The following is a 20,407-nucleotide window of genomic DNA, read 5'->3' as shown; positions in this document are numbered from 1 at the left end:
TAGTCGATTAGAAGACTGAAAAAATGTGCTTGTCAAAACTCGACTAAAAGTAAAATAACAGAGTAGCTAAATTGTAACTTAAGCTACATTACAATATGCTGTCCAGATTACCCTGATCTCTAGAAATCTCTGAGTGTTTTTAGTTAGCATAACTCTGGATTAACTGAGCTAGGCCAACGGGTGTTTCATCGTATCGCTAGTCCCAAAAACATTGTGTTGATATGCTCTTGTATGAACCTTCGAGGGAAACAATGGTGGTTGACAAAAACCATGACTAAAATTGTCTAGTGTGAATTATCCCTATAACAATATAAGTCAGGCAGTAATTATGTGTATTTTTCATTTATTTGTCATAAGTGTACCACATAAACATTAACTGTACTTCTTAAAAGGTACTGCTTACTGCATCAGGTTTCAGAAATATACTGATGCTATCTTGCATGGTTTACTCTTTGATGAGCAGACTCCATTAATCATTTGTTTTCTGCTCCTTTGCCTCTCTCCATTTTTGCTTCTTATGGTTCCAACACTCGGCCAATAAAGAGTGGCACATCGGCCTGGTCACTCCACAGCAGCAAGATGAATGGCCGGAGAGCACTGAAGGTAGGGAAGGAGCGAGAGAACGACAAGCTGGTGACAGCGCCAGCCTCAACTCCTTGTTCAGTCAGGGCGAGGAAGGCTTTGTGCTTGGCATCATCCAAAACCAGACTGTCGTTTGAGGATAGGCCACACAGGCTGGACTTCTCAAAAAGTGTTGACAAGCCTGGTTAGAGGGATGAAAGATATATCAAAGAGCAGATGAAGCAACATATTTCACAAGAAATGTGTCATCATGGCACTGATTAAGGTAGGCTAAAAGCGATGGTGCCTGAATAACATCTGAATATGAAGAGTAGCAAACCTAATTTCTTCATGAGCATTTTCATGTTTGGCTCCACATCCAGCTTGACTTGGGGTAGAGTGACTTCCATGTTCTGGGGAGAGACTGCGTTTACTAGACCTATCATTCGACGCACATTTGCGTCCGTCATCTTGTCCTCCGTCTGCTGCAGGTCAGACAGTTTGTTGGCATATGGCAGGAGGATGTAGAGACTGTTGTCACCTGTGAGAGCAAACCTCACAACCTATGGACAAACAAAATGTGTCAAGTCCTCTCTAGAATTACAACAACAAAGTCAGAAAAGACAATAAAAGTTTAGCTGCACACCACAAATAACAGTTGACTTAATCAGGAGGCAACCATCATCAGACACGTGACATAATCCAAGCCCAGCAGATATCTAAATACACATTGAATGTCTTACTTACTTAGCCCATTTAAACAATTCCAACCACATTGAGATCACTAGATATCTCTATGCGGACGTCTTTTAACTTTTTCCTTTCAAACACATCCCATGTTTTTCAGTGGAAGACAGAATCATCTTTTTTTGTTGCCATTTCTTGGAATGGCTACAAGAGGACTTCCAAAATTTGCCAACACAGTGAGAAAGTGTTAACCCTGTTTTTTTTCTTCTGTATTTCTTCCTCCTTTTTGTCAAAGGTTTCACATCATAAGTCAAATTCGAACATCAGGCAAGGTTGATCTAAATAAAACTGTTTTGAAATGATAATTTAATTTATTAAAGGAACAAGCTACCTGAAGCCAACCTGATCCAATATCAAAACTTGAGGGCTCACTAATAACTGCATATGCAACCCCTGGCAGCAACAAATGCAAATAGTATTTGCAAAAACTGACAATCAGTTGTTTTACATAGAGTAGAGATACTCCAGCCCACTCATCTTTGCAATTGCTTTTATTCGGCCACTTTGGAGGATTTAAATTGGACTTTGATCAGGCCACTCCAAAACGTCTTAAGATTTTTTTTCAGGTTTTAAGCCATTCATAAGTAGTCCTCTTAGTGCTCTTTTGAAAAATCCTTCTGCTGCATGATCCAAATGCTCCCAAGCTTAAGATCTCACATTTATCAGTGGAAATTCTTCAGCATGATTTTCTCATCATTGGCAGGACGTATGGTTCCATTGAGTCGTACAATTTGTCCAGAAGCAAAACAGTGCTACACTACCACTACCACGTTTGACTATAGTTATGATGTTTTTGTTCCAAAAGTCTATGTCAGAACAAGACCCACACATTTCAAAATGTTTCACTTTTGGTAAGCAGTAAGTTCACCACTGTTCATGTTTTCTCCATTTGTGGATAATTGCTCTCACTGTGGATTGTGGAGTCACATAGAATTGGGTTGGCTTAGATAGTTTATTTCTCATATTAAATACAGTCATAATTTGGAAACTGCATTTTAAATTTTACTCTGGTAATCTTTGTCTGATATTTAATTCATTTATGTATCTCAGCCAACTAAGTATGACAAACGTCAATGCCTTCATTGACCTTTATCAATTTTGTGACAATAAAGCAAAGAAACCTGCAAATAGCTAATCATTTATTATTGTCTATTTTACAATGATCTATTGTAGAAATAAAGATAATAGTGGAAACTAGAACATTTCTGAAGAAATTTAAACGGGGCCTACCAAAATGTGCTCGTCTGTTGGAACCCAGAGTTCTGATGCTAAAAATTAGCATCAATGCTAAAGTAAGCTACAATGTACTCAATGTGAAGAGTCACAAGCATGTTGAGTAACATGAACCTACTCCATTTAGTATATTAAAATCAGCTAAAATTAGCCAAAATGCTAACGTTAGCCAAAATGCTGTCAGTGGCATGTGGGGTATAACTAGCATGTTGTCTTACATTGACATTCTCCATTCAGTGTGCTAAACATAGATAATAAATAAACAAAATAGCTAAAAAGCTTATTTTAGAGAAAAAGCTACTGCTAATGTGGGCAGTAACTACATTAGCAATATTTGTGTTAATGTTTATGCACTGCCTTCTGGTTTTTACTTTGGAAAAGTAATGTTTACTTCGTGGCACTTGGTTACCAGAAAATACGCTCATCTCTTAGCAACAGATTAATAACAGATATTGTTATTGTTCAAAAAACATAAGATTTCTTCTGCTCTTTTGAAATACTACTTATCTTACATAACTACTTAACAAGAATTATGCAGTTGGGGAATTTTTCAGAAAAGTGAAAATGGTTTTTTTTCTGTCATTGGTGACGAATATACTATAAAACAGACTTTCAACACAAAAGTAAAAATCTTATTTATACTTTGTGGCAGTTTGTTACCAGAAAAAAAACAACGCTCATCTCTTAACACCAAATTAATTATTGTTTATAAAACATAAACTCTTTTGAAATACCGCTTACCTGCTTAGACACAAGAAATTTACAGTTGGTAAATATCGCAAAAGTAAAAATCAGATGTTTACTTTGTGTTACTTGGTTACCAGAAAATGCGCTCATCTCTTAGCAACAGATTAACAACAAATATTGTTATTGTTCAAAAAACACATTTCTTCTGCTCTTTTGAAGTACTACTTATCTTATACTACTTAATAAGAATTGTGCAGTTGGTGAATTTTGCAGAAAAGCAAAAATATATAAATATATTTTTTTTGTCATTGGTGGTAAATATATTATAAAACATATATACTTGTCTGTGGTAAGTTTTCCGCCAAGATGGTTTCTCTGTAGTTCTAACTGGAAGCTCTGCCCTCCTCTGTAGGAACAGAGTGTTCTGCCATTTCTGTAGTTCTCTACATCTCTGCCCGCCTCAGCGCTCAGTGCTATATAATTAATCCTCTCTGAAAACTGTCATGTGTGAGTGAGACACAAAGGAGGAGACAGAATTCTATCTCTGTTTTGAGTTTAACTGACACAAAACAGTGTAGGTTAGAATTAGTTTTAATTGAATTTAGCTCGTTTTTTTCCGCTAATTACGTCGCCATGGATACTTGAAATGCCAACAGAAGTAATAGCCCACATGCTGAGATTCAGTCGCATGTCTTGATATTGTGGGGGTGCAGTGGAACGAGCCACATTAACGGTTAAAGGAAGCGGCAGTTATTTTGAGGTGTAGAGTAATAGGTGCCTTCCATGCATTGCATGGAGACATTGAAATGCCTTGCTTTGCATTTTCTTTGCTTTGCAAGGTATTTCAGTGTTCTCCTACGGTTTGCTATGGCAGGCTCCAAATATGTGACACTGTGAACAGTAATGAAAGGAGGATAATCAGCACTAAATGAAAAGCTTTAGGATGACCTAGATCTTTTTTTTGTCTCCGAAAAAATTTAATATATTTTTATATTATCTATTTATATAATCTATTTTTTCTTTTTCTCCCAGTGTTTTATTTTTAGTGTAGGTGTTTTCCTAATTTTGACTGTGGGACAGGAATATTTTAAAAGTCATACAAATATATTCATCGTCTTTCCCTTATTCAACATTAAAAAGCAGGGTTAACAGGTCCACATTATTTCACTAGTGGCACTTCCTAGCTCATTCTGGGCATCCAAAAGTGAATCAAATACTAAACTAAATACAGCTATTGTTAATAGATTGACTAAAATAACAGCTGCCAGACAAGAAAAAGTGGCAGCTGCAGTAGCAGTAATGTGTTGTCACTGCACAGCTGGAAAAAATCCACAAGGGCTTCAATTTTGGAGAGGCTCTGACTTAGTCATCTTTCAAGAACCGCAGCATATATTATGCTTTACACTGAAAGAAACGTTACGCATGCCAAGTTGGAATGTTTTTGTTGTGGCTGAGTGTGTTTTCTCTGGTTATTCCAAACTACTCCACTTATACAAAATCATACAACTGGTTATTCTAAAGTTATGGTTCTGTATATACTTTGTGCTCCAACCTCAGTTGTTGGGACCAGCTCCTAACCCTGCAACCAAGAATCAGATCAAGCAAGTACAGAAATAAAGTGAGTGGTTAAAGTTGGCCGGTTCTTACCTGTGCCTGTAGTTCAGAAACATACGTCATAGATACCATGTATTTCGAATGATGGATGAGTGGCACCCTTATCATATCCCCACCGAATTTCACAAAAAATCCTTTCTTTGGCTTCTCACTAAATTTAAACTTCCACTGACCTGCAACACATGAACACACAGACGATAAGCAAGCGTTCAAATCTGTAGTCTTTGGTACACAGAGATGGATATTTACTGACCACTGAACGACACGGCGTTGAGGAGGATCAGCTGAGTGTTAGGTGATAAATCATCAATTATACTTGTAATCTTGTTGTTGGTCTTGTTTGCCACCCAGCCGTTAATCATTCTCATGTTTTCCTCACTGGATGCCAGCAGTTTTGTAGGTTCTGCCCCGTAGTGCTCAACAGACTGTCTACGAAAGGACTCACTCAGATTCATTTCTGAGAAAAGGAAATAAAAAAAACCCACAATGATCTGTAAAGTGTTTTCTGTGATGGACCAACGCAAATGAGTGGGGGGAAAAAAATTCTGTTTTTGCATTGAATTCTGCTGATACAGTACTTGAGTTATAGTAAATCTGGGAAGCCATCTGCAAGGACTGCCCCATCCTCTCTTTCTGCTTCTTCATTTGGAAATGAATGCAGTTGAAGTTGTGAGGCACACAGATAGCTCTCTCCAGAGCTATGCGGGTGTTGCCACTTGCACCTGTGGGTAAAAAAAAATAATCCTTGTAAAAGTAACATGGAGAGTTACATAAAATATCTGACAATTAAATTCAAAAAGTTGAAAGTACCATGACAGTTAAGGGTTAGGAGTGATTTTGTAGAAGTGATTTGGCTACTAATGTGTTGGAAGGATTTTATAGTTAATTATCATTTATTTGCTTTACCTTTATTTTATAATATCATCCATTTTATTTGGATGCATTTACATTTTAATGATGTGCTTTGAGTGTTTTGAAGTGCTTTGAGTGTTTTGAAGTGTTTGCAGAAACTCTGGAAGCGGCCTGCTGAGGAGTGAAACAGGAGGATACCATGAACGAGACATTCCGGCGTTGATTGCCCAGAGGAACTGCAAACCTATAGTCTTATCTTATGAAATATGCTTTTGAAGATTGTATGAATGAGTTGTGTTCATGTGAGTGTGCAGCTGTTTTCTGCTCCCCCTCCCTTCAGGGCTGCACACTGTCATGTAACTAGGGTGTTCCTAATTCTAATAAAAGCAGGGTAAGACTCAGTTGAAGCTTCAGAGCATAGGCAGAAATCTGTAACTGGGTTTCAACTGTGCTCTCCCTGCAGGTAAAACTAAATTCTGACTCTTGTCTCTTCTTTGTGTCTGTGTTTAGGTAATTTAGACCTAACATAATGTTTGTAAGAATAGAAAGTTTGTATTATGGATGGATGGGTGGATGGAACTTTCAGATAATGTAATAGGAAAGGATGAATCAGCAAATTTACAACATCTGAGAAAGGCCGCTGACTATTACTAACTGAACTAAAAAAGCAATCTGAATAAAAAAGTTGCCAGACATTACGTCTGAGACTTTTTTAAAGTGTTATAATCAAAAAAGGTTCTTGATGTATTTGTACCTAACAACAGGTGAGAGAGTATGGCGCTGATGCTGACTGGAGAGAAGAGTATGTTGCTCAAAGACTCATCTTGTTTCAGGTAGGAATAGAGCTTCATTGAAAATTCTGTCAGAGATTCTCGCAGTATGGGTTCAGCTGTTCGGCTGTTTTCCTCCTGGCAGGGCTCCAGCTCTTCGATTAGGTCTTTGCACGAATATTTGGGAAGAGCTGAAACAAAGTTTAAACATACACTATGGATAATGAAATATCAATTCAGATGCTATTAGATAAAACATTTTTATATGAACAAAAATGCCCTTGTCATGCAGGGAAAGTTTAACAGAGATATTTATCAAAAATACCTTCAACTTCAAGTCGTAACGAGTTTAGCCTTTCCCCTTCAGCAGATTCACAGATGTAAACCCCAGCATCCCCCATGTCAATTTTTTTGATCATGATGGTCTGATCTTGTTCATTTGGTAAAAGCAGTTCAATTTTTGCATCTCTGGAGTCGTCCTCCTCTGTGTTTAGTCTCGTTTTTTTACCCACACCGCTTTCTTTGAACCACTGTGCATTAGAGATGTTACCATTTTCGCTGGAAGATGGTAAGTAACATGGGAGGTACGCATTCAAGGCCTCAGTCACCTTAACAGTGGTGTGAAAAGACTCTGAAGATGAAAGACAAAAAGACACAAACTAATCAGCTTTTTTAGGTTCCATATATTCATCACCTGCACATTTTGTTTTGCCTTTTTAAATGGGTCAAATGATCAGGCAAATTTTTAAATAAGATAATCTGAGTAAATGTAAAAGGCGGTTCTCAAATGACAATTTAATATGCAAAAAAAAAAAAAAATTCAACTCAAACCAACCGGGCCCTGCAAGAAAAAGGATTTGTTCCCGTTGTTAAATTATGAGCTAACTGTGATCAACCACAGGTTTTTAGAATGGTAAATTAATTTTCACTAGCCACACACAGATCTGATCACTGGGATTCCACCAAACCTCAGTGAACGAGAGCTTTCATTAATAAACAGAGAAAATATGGAATGTTGTGGCAGGTCCAAACTTTTCTCTCAAAATGGCAAATGGTCTGTACTTGTATAATGTTTTATCAAAGTGCTTCCCACTACTTTTAGTTCACCCCCATTCACACACTGATGGTGGTAAACCACAGCTGTCCTGGAGCAATTTGCCGGTGGCACCAGTGCCATCTGTATAACCTCATTTGTTAGACTGTTTGTCTTTAAAGCAAACAACAGGGGGCTTAGAATCTATCTAATGCAGTCCCACTTTTACCTTGATCTCCTCTGTCACTCCTACAGCACTGCTGTCCAACAGCTCTAATATGCCTTAATCGATGGACTGTGTTCAGTGACACCATTGCTCCACATACCGTAACATTGTCCTTTGAACCTAAAACTAAAGATGGCCCAGGAATGGTGCTGTACCAGTTGGTTGCATGCTCTACTTTTACAATTGGAACAGACAAAATAACACACCAAACAGGTGTGCCGTACCACTCAGAGGAAACAAGACCTAATGGCTATTCTGAGGAATTGGTAACCCCAAAATGTTGCTTTTTGCTGCTAGTGAGTTTTGGAGATATTGTTTTTTTACTTCTGTTTCAAGAGGCAGTTAAGTATGTGTAGTGTCCAGTTTACTAGGTTGTGGCTTAACTGGGCTTCTGCATCGTCATATTTTTAACCCATGTGAAAAGAAAGGCAACTCTAAACGTCTTTGAAAATAAAGCATAGCTAAAATGGTTCTCATTTTAAAGGATTTGTACGTTATACAATTACTTGTGCAACCAACAACCTTGTTAAAAACGAGTATTATACTCAAATTGGATTTTTTAAAAATGTTTAGTGTTATATCATACTGCAGTCTGAAGAGATAAATCCTCCCTTTTTATCTTTGGTAAAATATTTCTCACCAACTGTGAGGCTGTACGTAGTCGTCACCTCTCCTTGTTCCCACACTGCCACACACACATACTCGCCCTCGCTGGCAGTAGATACAGCAGATATAGAGATGTAAAAACCATTCTTCACATGTTTTGCTGAGCCAGGTGACAGGGCAGTGTCACTAATGTTTTGTCCTGTAATTACACACACACACACACACGCCCCCACAGATAAAACATAGAGCAGATAGTATATGAGTGTTAAGTAATGAATATTTCAGTGATACTGGAAATCAGAAATAATAACAGCACCATTAAATGTCCAGGTAATTTTTGCTCCAGGTATGTCACTTTCTGATGAGTAACAGGGCAGTTCCACCATGGAGCCTTGAGGAGTCCGGATATGCATGCATGAAGCAGGCTGAAGCAAAAGAACAAAAGATCAAACTGTGCAAATAAAAGAAAAAACATTTAGGATTTCAAGGACTGACTCCAACTCCATTGCCTTGCTGAAGTATTCAGACCCCATTAGAAATCTGTAATATAATATTGACTTATAATGTAATACCCTTAAAAAATACAAATTAAAACTGGGAAATAATGTAATGTTACATTATTAGCATGGCATTTCAAAAAAATCCCAGTAATTATTCATTGATAACAATATTATGGAAAATAATTATTACTGCTTTTTTTTTTTTTTTTTTGCAGTCCTATGAGGGTTTTTTGGCTTTTTTTTTTGTTTTTGCTGTTTAGACTGGCACAGTGGATGGCATAATTCTCATATTTGTTCATCAAGAATGTGTACTGTGCACTGACTCTCATTAAGTATGCTAGTTAATGAGGTGAGACCTGAATAATTTTTTTAAATTTTTTGTCCCATATGCAACACCCTGTGTTGTGTTGTAGTAATGGCGCTGCACACTATTTTGAACACAATGTCAGCATAATGAAACATGGTGGTAAATCCCAAAATGATATGGGATTTACTTGATAGCCAGACTACACCTGTTTGAGACTATAAAATATTCTAGTCTTGGATAGAGGTTCAGTTCTTACAGTCTGGTGTGTTATTGTAATGTGACCTTATGTAAAATAGTTAGGGGTATGAGTAATTTAGCAAATTACTGTCATATCCACAGTAACAGGTTCAAATATCTTTAGTTTTACCTCAAAAGTGAGCCACATCAAGAGGCAAACTATGGCCTGCTGCTTCATCTGCAAAGAGAATTAGATTAGAAGTCAGTGATTTCAACATTACTATGGCACTACGCCTGGAAAAAGATCAATATGTGTTTTGCAACCAGCAAAGCACTGAGAACCTTCACAAATAAAATGTTTTTAAAAATTATCTTGCCCAAACATTGTTTTGTAATTATAACAGAGTCTAATCAACACTGAAGTTTAATTAACACAAACATTTAAATGCCCAGGTAATTTTTGCAGCAGGCATGGCACTTTTGGACATCATCTATAAAAACCTGTGGTTTTAATTACATAATTTTTATTCATTATTCAGAGAAAAAAGTAGAAAAAAGGGCGAAAACTCACAGCTTCTGTTTCTCCAAATGTCCAGATGCAGGAATAGCACAAACTTTTATCAGCACTGCCTTTTTGTGAGCTCACTGCTCGTTTCCTTCTCCACCTCTGATTTTTCTGCCCCTCTGAACTGCAGTTGACAATAGTTTGTCTTTGTTGGTTTAGAGATGTTTGTTTGCATACCGCCGTCTGACTTTCTGGAAATCACATGATTTCACTTGATGGTAACAAATATTAAGGAGATTTGTTTAAATACCTGCCTGTATTTTACTTTTATTATAGTTAGTTTAGTCTTACAGAGATACAGTGGATTAAATGAGAATGGAATGTGTCACCGTGTTATTTTCATTAAATATATTTGTATCACCATTGAATTGGAACTCATTCCAGATGTTGGCAACAACATCCTGATACACACACACACGCCCACCCACACACGCACACACAAAACAAATGTTTAAAAAAGTAAGATTTGTGTAATGGAGTATAATGTTAAAGAAAATAAATATTGAGTAGACAAAGAGGATAATGTGCAAAAAGCCATAGGAAGCTAAAAAGTCAGAAAAAGTTTGTCAGTGTTTAGAAGACATTTGAGCTGCTATGTACAAATCAATATCAACTGGTTTAATATTAAACTCAATATTAAAATTGACCCAACAAAAATGCAAAAACCAGACAGGATCCAAACATTGCAGGGCTCTGAATCTTTATATATATATATACTGTATATATGCACTTCTTCAAAAACACTTTGTTACAGTTTCACAGCAAGACATGAGTCCCACCTTTCTCAACCATCAGCAGGAGAAAGAGTCTCCTCCTGATCTGAGCCACCCAACTTTTAAATCTTTAGCTCATACCAGCTCTAATTAAGGGGTGGAGACAGCATTTACATTTCCAGATTGAAAATGCACATGTGTACTAAACTATATTTCTAGAAAAATATTTACATAATTACAATTAACTTGAACAACTTCAAAACTAAAACTGAAACACAATCTGGGCCCAAACAAAATCTAAAAACATCTCCTCTCCCCCTCAAACAGTGTGGATTTTCCCAGTAAGGCTGATTGAAAACATAAGGTCCTTGTCAGCTCTGGTCATGGGCGCGCTTCCATGGCAACACATGACCAAGTGACCTCAAACAGAAGGAGAAAATGAGTAAAACAAAATCTTAAATAAATCAGGTTTAAACTTTCTCCCAAGCAAAACCAAAACATTTACTAGTTAAATCAATTAGAATATAGAAAGTACAAAATACATTACCTGTTAATGAGGGGGTAAATCCCTCATAACTTCACAAATATGTACCAATTTTTCTTGGTCTATAAGATAAAAATCCAAATTAAATCTGGGGCAGCCAGCAGTAGAAGAGCTGGTGGCCCTGATGCAGCCTAGTGGGGTTCGGTTCTGTTTCTGGGAACCTTTACTGCATCTCATTTCCCCTTCTTTTCCATTCTGCTGCCACAAAATGTAATAAAAAAAACAAAACACAAAAGTTTAAAAGTTGAATTTATAAGATGAATATTTTCGCATCAGACTTTTCTTCGTTCCACAGTTTCCTCCAACAAACCAAAACAGTGGTAAGTTGATTTGTGATTACTGATTGGAGTTTCACATATCTCCATAATGGTATTACATCTTTTTCTGAGTGAAACTGACTCTTGCCAATTGATTGCTGGGACTGACTCCAAATACATCCTCAGCTCTAATAAAAGGTCAAGTAGATACAAAAATAGATGGTTAGATGGAAGTAGGCAACAAGTTTACATATAATTTAAATATATCTTTTTTTAGTAGTTCAACTAACACAACCATCTCTTACCTACATTTATTTTCTTTCAGATATTCATCAGTACGCAACCAGGAGATGAAAAGTCTACCTTCTTAATCCACTAAGATTCATGCCGTTCACTAGGCTCCATGCTGATACTTTATGTAAGACAGTGGGCGGAAAAAGTAATCAGAAATGCAGCAGACAAGCTGCAATTAGACAGTATTGGCCGTGATTAGTGATTGCTGTAAATTATGCATAAACCTAATTTTCACCTTTTCACTTACCTTGAAAAACCTCCTTAAAAAATCTGAAATTCTTCCTGCCTATCCCCAATTATGAGCAACATACTTTAAAGGTTTTGCAGACTTTGTAATAACATTACATTGTAACAAGTTGAAATATGCAGCTGTTGTTTTGTTCACAGTATGAACCCCAACAGGTCAAATAAATAAAGGTTCAGGTATAGACACACCATTATTTGCTGTTTTTCTTTTTTTTTTTTTTTACAGTCTTGATATGTGACCAAAGGTATCCAAATTTTTCAAACCCTCAGTGAGCTCCAGTTGATGACAGATGGTAACATTTTCCCATGTCTTTGTTTTTATTTTAAAGGTGGCTTTAAATGTGAGTATAATTTTACTTTTTCTGAAACGCTGGGTAAGTTGCAGGATGCACACTTTCTAAGTTCCAGATTTTTCTTATTAGTGCCCAGAATACTTTCCCAATGTTTTGGGCATAACTGGCATATGTGAGATGAACATTTGTGTTGTTTTTGATTTGCAGTGATGTTTGCATTCGAACTCTGCCATGGTATTTTTGTAAGCTGGACAAGCTGTCATAGTGCACCTGTAGTAGTGTTGGTATGGCCGGCTCCTCTGGGAAAGATAAATAATTTGTCAGTTTGTAAATAATGGCTCTCAAGTTTGCAGAAATACCAAAACTTTAGAATTTACTTTGTACCCTTTCCCAGATGTCCATCGTTCCTATCTGTTCTCAGTTTTATGTAGATATCAGCACTGTGTGATGTTATTTTTTATTTTTCTTACTACTTGACTGATTTTCAGTCAGTCAGTTCAGTCTATAATCAGGAAATGGTGAAGCAGAATTAAACTTGGTTTGGATATATTTAGCTGTTTTAGTGAACACATGCGTTGTTTGAAGGCTGCTTTTTCTAACTCCTCGTGCTTGATATTAAAAATGTTTGATAATCTCAAACAAATAAGTGTGACAACAAAAGCAAAAATTAAAAATGAACATTTTTTCACGGTAGAGCTTTTGATGACATTGATTCTGATGTCCGAGTGGCGGTAACAGATCTTTTCATTGTCCATCGATTAATTTCGTAGTGTTTTTTATTTTTATTTGTTTAACTTCTCGTCGTTCACAATCACATACATCCGTGGTATGTTTTGTTTTTACGTTTACAACGTAAAAACGAAACAGCTTACGGCTTGATCAACAATAATCAGTTAAAATTATTAGGTGGAAAACATCTGGTTATCGACGTTTCGGGTGTGGATGGGTGGATAAATCGACAGATGATTAAGCGGCCTGACGGTTTTGCTGCTTGGGCGGAATCAGTCGTGTCCAATCGAGGGCCGAGCGTTAAAAAAACGAGTTCCAAAACTTTTGAAGAAGCTCCTTTATTGTCTAAGACAACTGAGCAAAGATTCCTTTTAAATACATCCAAAACAAAGTTTCATTCGGGTTCTCATTAGATTGTAACAGTATGTAACGCTTCTACAAACGACTTTGAGTGAAGTTTTTTCCTCCTTGGAGAGAAGATTTTCCAAAGACAGTAAGTTTTGCTGTGGTCATCTGATCGGCGAGCGGAAAGAGGACAAACAATGGCAGAAACAGACCTCCCAGAGTTAGCGTTGGACGAGGGAAACGTAGGACATGTCTGCTCAGATATATTGACAAAACGAGTCTGGCGTCCTTTTTTTTAAGGTTGTATTTATTGTTTTCATAACGTAGAAGGTGGATGTGTTTATATAATGAAGCTAAACTTGTTACTGTTGCGCTAAGGAGTTTGTATTACAGGGTTAACGCGAAGAAAAGCAGAAGTTCAGGCACTTGTGTGTTAGAAAACCGGTGGTATGAGAGTGATTTCTGCCCCTGATTCTGCAGTGAGCATCAGATCCCAGCAGCTCAGGGACTGAGAGCATGGCAGCGCAGTTCACCATTGATGATGCCTTCGTGTTGGATGGAGATGAGGAGGAGGCTGTGAGTGATGGAGACCCGGAGGGCTGGAAGAGCAGAGACAGGGACAGAGACGGAGAGATGACGTTTGGGCCCCTGTCTTTCTCCAAACCGCAGACCCACCCTTCAGCTGCAGGCACAAGCTCACCTGATCACAGCAATATGAAGTATCAGGTACAAAAACAAAACTCACCATCCACCTTCATCCTTTTTTTTTTTATGTAGCCTGGCTTATTCCCTTATATCTGCTGATTCCCATAGAATCTGGAAAATGAAGACGCAATGGGCAACAATGGCAATTCTTCCTTCAATAACTTCTTCAAAATCAGGTAGGGCCGAGGTTGGGGGAGTTTCTGTAATATCTTATAAAGTTTTCTACAAATCAGGTCCTTAAAGTACTTTCACAGAGCTTTTATCATTTTCCAGCTCTGGAAATAAAGGACACTTTGGAAAGAATGATTGAGCTTTAAGATTTTATTGTTAACAATCAGATATACTCATTTCTAAAGGTTAAGTACTTCTTAAATTGATTTATGTTTAATTTACACCAATTTTCTCTCAATTGGCACACCTGAACTTGAATTTTTGGATTGTTTTTTCAGGGTTCTATGAAATCCACTGAAATCATTAAGATATTCCTTTTTGCCCCAAAATATACATTAGGGCTGAGGTAGTGCCTATTCCCAGCACTCATTGGGCAACCGGTGGGGTACTGTACACCCTGGACTGGCTGTCAGTCTGTCAGCAGATAAGTCATTCACACATTTTAAAACAAATACCTAATTGGCTCCTTTTTTTTTACATCTAGACGTTCTTACATCAGATTTTTATTGAGTATTAAAGGCTAGGTCAGGCATAGGAATCAAATAAAGCACTGAAACATTCAATTTTTTACTTTTACAGGAAGTAGTAAAATTCTGCTTACCTGTATTTACCGTGTAATAAATCAGTCTATAGTTGACAAACCTAAGCGCTGGAGATTTTTTAAGTAAAACTGACTTAACTAGACAATAACTAACAATGAATACTGTATGTGTTGATTAGAGTACTGCTGGATCAGAATATATTGACATTTGAGTCTTAAGCAGTATAAAACTTTGAAGTGAAACATATGTAGGATCACTGTCTACATTTATGACTTGACTACTTAAATATATGTTTGTAGAAATCCTCTTTAAGAAGTATGAATTGCTTGAAGATTTTTTTTAAATTTCTGAATGAATTGAAGATGAAATAGTCTTAAATGTTAAATATTTATAGCAAAATATAACAGCCATCACTGTAAACACAGTGCACAGTGAAATCCTACAAGATAGTTAAAACCCCAATTAAAAAGAATTGACAGCATACTCCTTTACTCTGTTTCAAGACAAATTATAACTTGTCAGCCTGTTCTTTTACACAACAAAAAAATCAATGTGCATCAGTTTACAGCATATTTATTTTTTTCGGCAGTCTCAGTTCAAAATCTCGGTTCTGTCCAACTTAATTTGTCAGAGAAAAAAGCTTTGAATTTTCTGTGTTCTGAACTTATACATCCTTCCTCTCCAAAGTGATCCGGCAACTCTGTCGTACTGCAGCTCTCAGTGGTCCTTCAGCACCCTGAGCTCGGTCACGCAGCTCTCGGCACACTGCTGCGGGTAAGTTCGGTCCTCAACCGCCTGCCTTCACACAGAGAAACACAAACAAACAGAAATAATAGAGAGAGGCATGTTTCTCAGGTGGGTCTCCCATCCGCTGGTGAAGAAAAACAGACGAGTTGTCCTTGCTTCATTCCTCCTCCTCATTACTGGAGTTGGTAAGTTTTAAGCAAATAAGGTGTTGGTTTTACTCATTATAGTTAAAATACGCAATTATTAGTTTGTGCAGGACTTTGTAAACCTTAAAATGTCTTCAATTTGCCAAAACCTTTTAGCACCTTCTGTTCCTTCAATTTTCTTATATATTTCTTTAAAATAGTAACACATTTTAAAGGCTTTCTTTAGCAAATATTTAAAATGCATGTGAATAGTCAGTGTTTACAACATTGACCCTTTTTCCTACTTAATACAGTTTTGTTCATAATCCTGAACTCTCACATGCTGGATATAAAGACAGGGCACATCCAATCGAATTGGATGTGCAGAGTCATATGGTCACAGATCCAAGATTTCAGTGCCCTGAGCTTTTAGCTGCTTTGTTACGACTGTAGCCTTGTGACATGACTCTCTATCATGCTGGAAAATACTCACATCACCAAACTCAAAAGTATGTTGTTTTTTTTTTCACTGTAGTTCTGACTGAAGGATTAGCCTCATTAGACTGCTAGACAGGAAACCTCTGCCTTGGTCTAAAGTAATCTCTCGTAGCTTTTCTTCTTGCGTTTTCCTGTATTAGCTTCATTCATCTTCCCGTCGGCTCTGACCAGGCTCCCTGACTCTGCTGAAGAAAAGCATTCCCACAGCCTGATGCTGCCACCACCAAATTTTAGCTGGGACATCAGGGCAAAAACTGGAACTGCAAAGTTTGCACAACATCAGTGGCGCTTTAGAAGGCTTTAAATGTGTTATTATTTTAACAGGAACAGCTCCACCGCACAGTTTGCATAGTGTTGTGTCAGTGACATCTCCACGCATTGGACTTTGTCCGTACTGATCAGCTAAATATCAGCCTTCTCTGTTTTTCACTTCACCTCTAAGATAAATTAGAAATTGTAAATTTGAGTTATTGATAGTATTGATCTGTCTTTCCTTCTCACTCTTCTTTCATTTTTATGCTTCTTTTCAGCTCTCATTTTCACAGGGATTGTTATACAGCTAAATCCAAATGCAGGTAAGAAACCTCTGAGCTGCAGCAGTTTATAATTTTTGTTTCCTGAAGTTGTGTAATCAATCTGTTAATCATTGTGTATTTAGTGGAAAATCCCAGATAGATAAACTGATTATACACATTTCATGACCAACTGACTGAATTGCAAATAAATACATGTTTTACTGCATCATACAAGGTACAAAAAATACCTGAAATCTGTTCTTTTACAAGATATTTTTGAAATTGACTAATAATGTTTTTATTGATGATCAGTAGTTGAAAATTGGCCTACATTGGCGCTGGCTGCCTGATAATGTATCTCTAGCAAATGCATGTACAGTCTTGTCTTTATGAGGCCATAACATGCTCTGCTTGGTTGGTGGTAAAGGGGTTTCAAGAGTTCAAAGCCCAAGTTCAGATGTTGCTATAGAGATGTTTCTTAACCTCTTTATGAAGGCTAACATCCCCTGCTGCTCTGCTTTTATAACTGCACTGAAGTCACAGGGCTGGAGGAGAAACCAAAGGTCAGGGGCTTGTGGGGTTTGTGTGAAATGGAGGCTATGAGTTTCCAGAATGGATTTTCACATGTTGTTTCTGATGGTACAGAGCAGCAGTAGGGTGCTAGCTTCACTGCACTATTTATGTTTTTGTAAAAAGCCTTGGAATAAAGTTTTTTTTTTTCTTTTACTGCATCAGTTGACATTTCTAACAATGACAGTCAGTTGACTGAGTTTGTCATTTTATACTTTTAGTGTTCCATGATGTTCTGTATTGTCCTGAGAATTAGATATTACAGGACAAAGTCGCTCTTCTATATGGGAAAAACAGGAAAACATATTTGCCTAGGCGGAAAATATGTGCATTGATTATCAGAAGTTTGACTGCAATAAAACAGCAGCTCATCCAACCCGGCCCATATCTACAGTCAGAGGATTGGTTCAAAGTTTTACGCAACCGAAACTTTGACAAACAAGGCAGGAGGAACACCTGGTTTATCTTACCAATAAATACATTGAGCAAAATGATGGGCTGGCCGGGGAGAGAAGGCTTTTTTTCTGTACTACTGTTATGGAGGACAGTAGGACCTCCTGATACGATCAACTGGGACTTCAACTGGCAATGTGTGCTTTGATCAGACTGCTGGTCTTCAGTATAATAGTGATCTAAAACATCTATCCAAATAACAACAGAAAATGTTCATCAGACAGAGTCGATGTTCTCCCAGGGCTGTCAGTCCTCAGACCTGAAATCACATAGAAAAGCTGTGGGAAGAGAAGAAGAGCGACTCGGTTTGCTTCAGTTCTGTGAACTGCAGCTTAAATCACCTGTAAGACGTTCTCTTTGCCTTAGATTGTATCAGATCTCTGTGCCACATTTAAGTATCGCTCTTATCACAGAGCAAGTCTGAATTGTCTGGTCACATTAACAGATAGGAAGACATTATTTAACATTTAGATCTTCTTATCAGAATCAACCGATTGAACCCCAGAGGAAAGGAGTTATTTTCAGAAACTTTTTTTAGTGCAAAATAACAACTTAACATAAACCTTTGATAATATTAATGAATTAAATTAATGTTTGGTTGCACTGATAAGCAGATCTGTCACTAATCAAAGTGTCCCTACAGGTGTTTCAAGTGCTATTTTCTTTGTACCTGGATTTCTTCTTTTTATCCCTGGAGGTGAGTAGATTTTCCCTTTCATCAAATGTGCATTTTAATTTTAACATTGTTTTTTTTAAAGATATGCTGGTACCTTTTGTTAGTTTTAGACGTTTTGTAACACTCTTTTTCCAGATTTAGAATATATATATCTACCAGCAGGGGGCGATGAGAGTTATTTTGTAAATCAGGATTTCTCAGGACTTTTAAAACGTTGTATATTTTCTTATATCTGAATTTTTTCATTAGTCTTAAAGCCTTTAGTTTCATCCTAAATTTATACATGTGCTTTTGCTTTATTTTATGCCATTTTTAAAAACATTTTTATTTCTATTTTTTCAGTTATCCATTCCATGTTTTGTACTTCTGGCTCAGCACCTTGAGTGTTTCTATGCTGTGATAATACTTGTCATGTGGAACTGCATAGAGGCCTGTTGGGAAGCGTCCATTGCTTGACACTGAGCCATTTCCACAAATCTGGCGGGGGGGAAACAGTTCACTGGTGTTTGTTCAAAGATTTAGAATAAATATATTATCATTATTTGATCCACTTAATACTCTTCTGGGAGAGAAAATCAATGTTTTTCAAGCCAGATCTTGTTAAATATTTAAACAGCTGGTTAAAACCAGGCTACTTTGAAAAAGTTTGAGTAAAAGGATAAAAAAGCAGCTACTTCAAATGGCTGGAATAAATTACACCAAGATACGGTATGTGAAAAAATATTTTTTTCTGAATTTGCAAAGTATCTTACTGAGTAAGTTAACCCAGTAATGAGTCATAATTCAGCTAAGTCTTATTTTCATAATTGTCTTAAAGAGTAAATTGATCTACCAAATGGAAAGAGGGTGTGATAAAATGATCCCCAAAAATAAAGTACATTTAAATTTTTTTATGAATGATATTTGAACATTTTACGATTATTTTTCTGTATAATTCACACACAAAAAAGAGATTTATACCCGTGTTTTTAGCACATGGGTTCATTGTGGCTTGTTTACATATAGAAGGGAGAAAATGGTAACATGTGGGAGTGAAATGAGGATAAAAACTGACAAAGGGGTGAATTGATCCAGAGTCCTGTGAAACCCTCTCTTTTTCTTTCAATAACTGTCATTTCCATTTTTTTTCCTGCAGCGTATCACGTGATCTACATCACCTGTGCTGTCCAGGGTCGAAGAGGCTTCAAATTTTTCTACTTGCCTTACTTTGAAAAATGAGATTTCACTACGCATTACATTTCACTCCATTCCTGGTGTTCTATTTCAATGAACTGTTGTTTTCATTGTAACTTCTGTAGCATAATATACTGTCACATTGTTGTTGTTTTTTTTTATCATTGTAATGACCACTGCTACTTGAACCACTCTGTGCCTTGACTACATTTCCCCTACATGAACTAACGTTGCTCTGTGTACACACTAAAAGGAGATTGGTCTTGCCTGTGGTTTTTAGTGTTGTGTGAATAATGTCTGTGAATAAAAAATAAAAAAGTGTATATATTTTAATTTGTTGCAGAGGGATTTGGTTTTCAATGAGACTCATAATGAGGATTCCTTAACCATTTTTTTTTTATGTTTGGACGACGAATGAATTATTTCTATTGATATTAAATTCACACCAGCTGCTGATAACGACCCTTGTAATGTTAAACAAATTAGTCCATACATTATTTGTAATTAAGTGCAATGGCACAGGGATTAGGTATTTTAAAACATAAAGAAAATATTGGTTTCTTGGCTTATTTTGCCTTTTTATTAAATAGGCAAAGAAAACAGCTTTCTGATGGCTACGGAAGATGTTTTGGAGCCAGCTTACTATGGATCTTTTAAACAAATATTAGTGGGTGTATGTGAATTTTTGAGCTGGTATATAGATGATTAAATTTCTAAATTTTTGAAAACCCTAAATCAATTCTCGCTTTGAATTCTTTCACTTATAAGATGATTTCATTGTGGAATAAAATAACATTTCTAATTTATGATTGAAATCTCAAAACTGATAATGAAGATAAGGGAATGTAAACTTTATAAGCTTCTCACCAGAACTGTGTGCTTTATTTGGTGCATATTTTATGGGTAAAGATTTATTTTTTTTTAGCCCACAAG

The 20,407-nt window shown here is 36.7% G+C and overlaps 2 protein-coding genes across 2 annotated transcripts; one reads left to right on the top strand and one right to left on the bottom strand.

Moving 5' to 3' along the window:
- Positions 1-326: 326 nt before the first annotated feature.
- On the bottom strand, positions 327-10,019 carry serping1 (serpin peptidase inhibitor, clade G (C1 inhibitor), member 1). Its single transcript, XM_032562615.1, has 11 exons — positions 9,885-10,019; positions 9,504-9,551; positions 8,646-8,754; positions 8,364-8,528; positions 6,790-7,095; positions 6,449-6,655; positions 5,421-5,564; positions 5,096-5,299; positions 4,876-5,015; positions 902-1,124; positions 327-763 (listed from the first exon to the last, which is right to left on the bottom strand). The coding sequence occupies exons 2-11, from the start codon at positions 9,549-9,551 to the stop codon at positions 516-518; spliced, it is 1,794 nt and encodes a 597-aa protein (XP_032418506.1). The 5' UTR covers positions 9,885-10,019; the 3' UTR covers positions 327-515.
- A 3,203-nt stretch (positions 10,020-13,222) lies between these two features.
- On the top strand, positions 13,223-19,807 carry tmem134 (transmembrane protein 134). The gene is made up of 8 exons (XM_032564107.1): positions 13,223-13,447; positions 13,780-14,025; positions 14,113-14,180; positions 15,405-15,491; positions 15,573-15,649; positions 16,618-16,662; positions 18,269-18,322; positions 19,437-19,807. Exons 2-8 carry the CDS (start codon positions 13,816-13,818, stop codon positions 19,517-19,519), a joined length of 624 nt encoding a protein of 207 aa, XP_032419998.1. The 5' UTR covers positions 13,223-13,447; positions 13,780-13,815; the 3' UTR covers positions 19,520-19,807.
- The last annotated feature ends 600 nt before the right edge of the window (positions 19,808-20,407 follow it).

The sequence above is a fragment of the Xiphophorus hellerii genome, chromosome 5 (genome assembly GCF_003331165.1).
Source record: "Xiphophorus hellerii strain 12219 chromosome 5, Xiphophorus_hellerii-4.1, whole genome shotgun sequence".
Classification (NCBI taxonomy): domain Eukaryota; kingdom Metazoa; phylum Chordata; class Actinopteri; order Cyprinodontiformes; family Poeciliidae; genus Xiphophorus; species Xiphophorus hellerii.
Note: the sequence above shows the minus strand (reverse complement) of the source record. Positions and strands in the feature narration are given on the sequence as shown.

Excerpts from the sequence above, each read along its gene's own strand:
- serping1 (XM_032562615.1), bottom strand. The coding sequence starts at position 9,551 with ATGAAGCAGCAGGCCATAGTTTGCCTCTTGATGTGGCTCACTTTTGAG. Across the intron at positions 8,755-9,503 it reads TGATGTGGCTCACTTTTGAG|CCTGCTTCATGCATGCATAT; the intron begins GTAAAACTAAAG and ends CTTTTGCTTCAG. Across the intron at positions 1,125-4,875 it reads TTTCTGAACTACAGGCACAG|GTTGTGAGGTTTGCTCTCAC; the intron begins GTAAGAACCGGC and ends GTTTGTCCATAG.
- tmem134 (XM_032564107.1), top strand. The coding sequence starts at position 13,816 with ATGGCAGCGCAGTTCACCATTGATGATGCCTTCGTGTTGGATGGAGAT. Across the intron at positions 14,026-14,112 it reads ACAGCAATATGAAGTATCAG|AATCTGGAAAATGAAGACGC; the intron begins GTACAAAAACAA and ends TGATTCCCATAG. Across the intron at positions 16,663-18,268 it reads ACAGCTAAATCCAAATGCAG|GTGTTTCAAGTGCTATTTTC; the intron begins GTAAGAAACCTC and ends GTGTCCCTACAG.